Source organism: Eubalaena glacialis, chromosome 7 (genome assembly GCF_028564815.1).
Source record: "Eubalaena glacialis isolate mEubGla1 chromosome 7, mEubGla1.1.hap2.+ XY, whole genome shotgun sequence".
Lineage (NCBI taxonomy): Eukaryota > Metazoa > Chordata > Mammalia > Artiodactyla > Balaenidae > Eubalaena > Eubalaena glacialis.
In genome coordinates, this window is record NC_083722.1 from 32474745 (window position 1) to 32480208 (window position 5464).

Consider the following 5464-nt stretch of genomic DNA (forward strand, 5'->3'; position numbering starts at 1 on the left):
TGCTCACTTCATTATACCCCTATCCAAGCAGAATGAAAGTGGGACAACCCAGACTGCATTGAAAGACTGAATATGGAACCTGCCCCCCAGGGCAGGGAGCACAAGATCCATGCAGCATTAGGGAGGCCTCAAACTCAAGAACCATAAGTCTGATGGAACAGTGCACCCGGCTTAAGTCTGGGCTCAGCCTCACTCTTGGGATGCCTATGGAGCAGTGACAACTGGACAAAAACTTCCAGACTCAACACCATGTCATTACAAGGCCCTTGTATACCTGGGCCATTGTGTAGGGATAATTTTTCTGTGGAGGTGCACATTTGAAGCCAAAGTTGGCTTTGCCCTGGTTATACTGGGGCCAGGGGAACAAAGCTTTCTTCAGGAGTTCTCTCAGTCCTTTCTCTCAAGAGTGCCCTTCATTCACGCTATGTGATCCTATGTGATCCTATGTGATGTGAGGCCCCTACACTATCACCAGTGGACAACGTTCTAAGGGCACTGCCTGTATTGCGCAGTGTGCCCTTACTGAAAGCTCCGGTCCACTTTTCACGGCCCCACAGCCACTCCAGGCCGCTCTCCTGGTACCCCCCACCCCTTCATTTTGGCTACTCCAGTCCCACGGATACTGAGGACGTCAGAGCATCAGCAGTGCCCTAATCACCTGGGAAAGGGACGGCACCAGCGCCTTGCATCTACCTGCGACTCACCTGCTTCAAGGACCCTTTGGGGTTCCACTGGGCCTGGCAGCTCAGGCCGCCTCCACCGGGCCGGGGCTCCCGGCGCCGCCGCTGCGAGGCAGCCATCTTGGCGAGGGGCACGCGAGCAATTCCTCGCGCCTGGAAGGCCCGCGCACGCGGCGCCTCTTGTCGAGGGGGCGGGGCGAGGCGCGAATTAAAGGGCCCTAGGGACCTCCAAACTGGACGGGGGTGGGGGGCGTCCCTGGGATCCAGGCGAAGGCACCGAGGGGTCTGGCCCTTAGGAACGAAGAACGACGAGAAAATGAGCAAAAGAACCGTGTAACTGTCTCAAATGCCGTCTCCATGTGATGTGCCTCTATTCTCCCCTCCCCACCTCCTGCCCGTCCCAGGCTTCCACCTGGCCACCTGTTGTCTGGCCCTACACCCAAGGGAAGAGCGCCCCCACCGCTCCTGAACACCGGGTGTGCGCAAACCTCGTGTGCCCGCGTGGCCTAGGCCGGGCAGGAGGCGGGGCGAGCGGCGGTGACGATACCGTTGCCATGGGAACCCGCCGCCCGCTCCTGCGCAGCAGCCTGAGCCCGAGCTGCCGCCCGCCACCCGCTGCCCGCCTGCCGGCCCGCCCGCCTGCCCGCCTCGGGCTCTCCCTGCGGGGCGGTAGGGGGAGTGGGGCTGGAGGAAGGGAGGGAGCAAATGCGGCCTCCGAGCGGAGACCGGTACCGCGCGTCCTAAGCCGAGGCCCCTGAGCCGGCGCCGTAACCGCGAGGGACGAAGACCAGCGCGGAGCAGCGCCCGCCCGGCCCCAGAACGCGCGCCCCGGCCCGCCGCCCAGACACGGACGGCACGGTCCGCCCCGGCCCCAGCACCGCGCGGTGTCAGCCCGGCCGGCGACCTCGGCGCCTCCGCAATCCCGGCCGGCTCCCGCGCGGGCCCCGGCGCTCCTCTCCGCAGCCGCCGCCCCCGCCGCCGCCGCCTGTGCCTCTGCCTCCCCCTCTGCCCCCGCTGCGTCGGCGACCCCAGCCCGGACCCCAGCCCCGACCCCGCCCGCGGCCCCGCCAACCTCGGCCGCGGCCCGGGCCCCGGCTCCGGCCCGGAGGCCCAGCCGTGGGTACGATGCTGCCCAGCTCCATCCAGATATCGGGGGAGCCGCTGTCAGGCGCCGAAGTGCGGGACATCTGCCGCGGCCTGCGCGACAACGCCGTGCGCCTGCTCTCACTGCGCGGCTGCCGTCTCTGCGACCGCGACTTCGGCCGCATCTGCCGGGCCCTGGCCGGGGCCACGTCCCTGGCGCAGCTCAACCTTAACCTGGGCGTCGTGTCCAGCCCCAGCCGCATCAAGCAGCTGGCGGAGGCGCTGCGGACCAACCGCTCCATCCAGTCCCTCTTGTGAGTGCGCTCCCTCTAAAAGGGGTCCCGGGCACCGCACCCCTCCTCGCACTCCCCCTGCCATCTCCTGTTCCTCCGCACACCTTCTGGTACCTGTCTTTGCACCAGCCTACCTTCTCACCCCTTATTCACGCACCTCATTATTCTGCCCATACCTCCACAACACCCTCCAAGCTCCTGCCTCACCTCCAGACTTTGAACACCAGCTCCACCCCAAATGATATAGGATACCCACCCCTTCCTGGCAGGGCCCGTGTACCTCCCAACCTAATCACCCGCATTGACTTCTCCGGGGTAGCTGCTCAGTACCCAAGAAGGAATACTCCCCTGAGGACTAGATCCCTGCCCCTACGTTCTGTCCAAAACACCACCCACACACCCTTTCTCTGTGTTCTGATCTGGATCCCAGTCCCTGCCCCAGAAAAGAAACTGAATTTTCCCCTTCTAACTGCATTCTTAAGAGTCTAGAATTTTCTTTTTTCCTTCCCAAGGCCTCTCCCAACTGCTGTGACTGAATGTCCCCCTCAGCTCTACAGCTCACCATAAGGGAGGGTGCCCCTTCCTCCTTACAGTAAGGGCTGATGACTGCAGTAACCTCTGCTCTCTGGTCTCACCCCCCAGCCTGCATGGGAGCCCTCTGACAGATGCGGGGCTGGCCTTGTTGAATCCAGCTCTGGCCCTCCACCCTGCCCTCGTGGCTCTGGACCTGGGGGACTGCATGCTAGGTGATGAAGCCATCAACCTCATCTGTGGCCTCCTCCCCCCTGATGGGGCCAAGTCTGGTGAGCAGGGCCCCGCTGAGGGCATGGGCTAATGTGGCCTTCATGAAAAGCTCAGTGCAGAGGGCAGGGGGCATGGCCCAGAGATGAGGGCTCTGACTGTGTGGGTGAGAATGTTTTTCGAATCCTCTTAGGAGGGAGAAGGATTGGGAGCTGAGCAGGATGGAGACTCAGGTATCCAGGCTGCAGCGGGCAGGAAAGGCATGGGCCGCTAATGTCCCTGGAGCTCTGTGGAGGAGGTGGGGTAGCTCTCAGTCACTAGGGATACCCCAGAGATCCCCAGGTGGGGGATGGGCTTGAGAAAGGCCTGACCCTCTCCATCCTGGCTTCTCGCTATGATGCTGCCCAGGCTTGAAGGAGCTGACGCTGAGCGCCAACCCTGGCATCACCCCTAAGGGCTGGAGCCGCCTCGCCATTGCCGTGGCCCACAGCTCCCAGGTCCGCGTCCTCAATCTGGACTACAACCCCCTGGGTGAGGCTCAAGAAAGCCCCCTTTGATTCTCACCACCCCTCACCCCTGTCCAAGAACCTGGGACCATCAGTTGCCATGGTAACCAGCACACTGGCGGAGGAAAGAAGAAGGGGGGTTCTGGGTGGAAGTAGAGGAGCCACCTGTGTTGAGGACCAGATGACCAACAGGTAGATCAGAGCATCCATCACCGCCCCTGGGCCTGGCTTGCTTCATCCATTCACTCATCAGTCACAATGCTCCCCTCCTGGCCACCTACCAATTGCCAGCGTTTCCTGGCCTGGGGGTGGATTCTAAGGTTGTCAGGGCAGTGGGGAGGCTGTGGGGAGAAAGGGTCAGCAGGCCTGTGAATGACTGCTGGTGAGTGTGTGCACGTGTACTATCTCCCCAGGTGACCATGTGGCAGGGATGCTGGCTGTAGCTGTGGCCTCCAGCCGCACCTTAGAGGTCCTAGACTTGGAGGGTACAGGGCTCACCAACCAGTCAGCTCAGGTGAGAAGCCTTCATGTTTGGGGATGGGCCAGGGGTTGAGGTTAGCCAGTGTGTCTGTGGACATACTGAAGGGGTGGCAGGTTGGAGTCAGGAGCTGCCTTAACTGTGTTCATCCTTTTCCGTACTCTTCCCCACTGCAGACCCTGCTGGACATGGTGGAAAATTACCCCACAGCTTTGCGGAGTCTGGTGTTGGCTGAGAACAGCATTAGCCCGGAGCTGCAGCAGCAGATCTGTGACCTCCTCTCTGAGGGGGAGGAGGAGGAGGAGGTGGCAGGAGGGGCTGGCGACTCCCAGGAACGAGAGAGAGGGCGGGAGCCTGCTGCCCACCAGAGGGGCAGTAGCTCCTGGATGTGCCCCAGTGGTAAGAGCCGCAAGGGTTGATCAGAGCCAGGTCTGAAAGAGGCTTGGGACCAGGGAGAGTGGGTGTGAGAAACTTAGGCTACTTCTATTTGTGGTCCCCAGCGGAGGAATGCATGGTGGTCTGAACACCTCTCTGCCCTTCCACAGATCCCAGCTCTCAGATGGTGCTAATGACGTCAGGACTAGGGGACAGTCTGTTGGCTGAGACGGAGATGTGACTCTCCATTCAGGCTTCTGCGCGTCATTACATTTGCGTCTCCAGCACTTTGCCCCAGATGTCAGGGTCAGGCCCTGGGGCTTAGGAGGGTGGGGGGGGGTGCCTGGGGCTCTGGCAGCTCCTGGCAGCATGGTGGGAGGCTCTGGAAGCTGTGACTAAACAAAATCGTTGGGGGCACTGCAACCCAAGGCAATGCCTCTGGACTTGTTGGCAGCTCTGGCTGCAGCCCGCTGGCTCGGAAGAGATTTTATGAACTCAACAACCTTACGTGTGGCTCTGGTCACTGGGGGCTGGCAGCGAGGGAGGAATTGGACCTACCACTAGACATCACTAGGGGGCAGTGCCACCCCACGGCCCAAGCTCCAGGCAGCGTCCACTGGCCCCAAATGTCTCAAACAGGTCTGGCTCAGGTCTCTGACTTACAGGACCTGGGGTTCTGGGGTGACACCTTACACAGGCCCTGTAAGGATCGTAACTGAGGTAAAGAGCCCCCCCGAGCTGGGCTGGACCCTACCTCAAGGAGAGACTCAGGGGCCCTGCCAGGGTTACTTGAGGTACACCCTCTCCCACCGCCTGATGCTCTGTGCCCAGGGAAGCCCCAGGCAGAGCAGTGGTAGGGGGGAGTCAGCAGCAAAGACTAGGACGTGATTAGGACTGGGAATACTCAAGAATGGGGAGAATAAGGGCAGAAGGAAGGTCATTAATAGACGAATTAGGCCATACCAGTAAAATAGTTTTATTTAATTTTAAAATAGTTATTGATGGGAAAATTTTCCAAAGCTGGGACTTAACAGTCTAGAGCCAAGGTTGGGAGTGGGACCAGGATTCACCTAGAACCCAGCTTGAGGCCCCTGAATCCCACCCTCTACTCCCTTCCAGAGGGAGGAAGGAAACAGCTGAGGGGAGCCCTGAGTCAGTCCTCTCCCTCATCCCCCCGAGGGCCTGCTGTGCCAGGCCCCTGAAGGCAACAGCTCGTGCAGAGGATTTGGGGGGAGAGGGAAACAGGTGAAAACTGAAATTAGAGGTTAATAATCCCAATGACCCTCCTCCCACCCCCCCCCCACCCCA

At 60.9% G+C, this 5464-nt stretch overlaps 1 protein-coding gene across 2 annotated transcripts; it reads left to right on the top strand.

Moving 5' to 3' along the window:
• Positions 1 to 1275: 1275 nt before the first annotated feature.
• Positions 1276 to 4612, top strand: LRRC73 (leucine rich repeat containing 73). Of its 2 annotated transcripts, XM_061195042.1 has the most exons (6): positions 1276 to 2077; positions 2699 to 2859; positions 3206 to 3328; positions 3717 to 3817; positions 3958 to 4180; positions 4327 to 4612. In XM_061195042.1, exons 1-6 carry the CDS (start codon positions 1806 to 1808, stop codon positions 4395 to 4397), a joined length of 951 nt encoding a protein of 316 aa, XP_061051025.1. In that variant the 5' UTR covers positions 1276 to 1805; the 3' UTR covers positions 4398 to 4612. The 2 variants fall into 2 exon arrangements, with proteins under 2 accessions (XP_061051025.1, XP_061051026.1); XM_061195043.1 differs by lacking the exon at positions 3206 to 3328.
• The last annotated feature ends 852 nt before the right edge of the window (positions 4613 to 5464 follow it).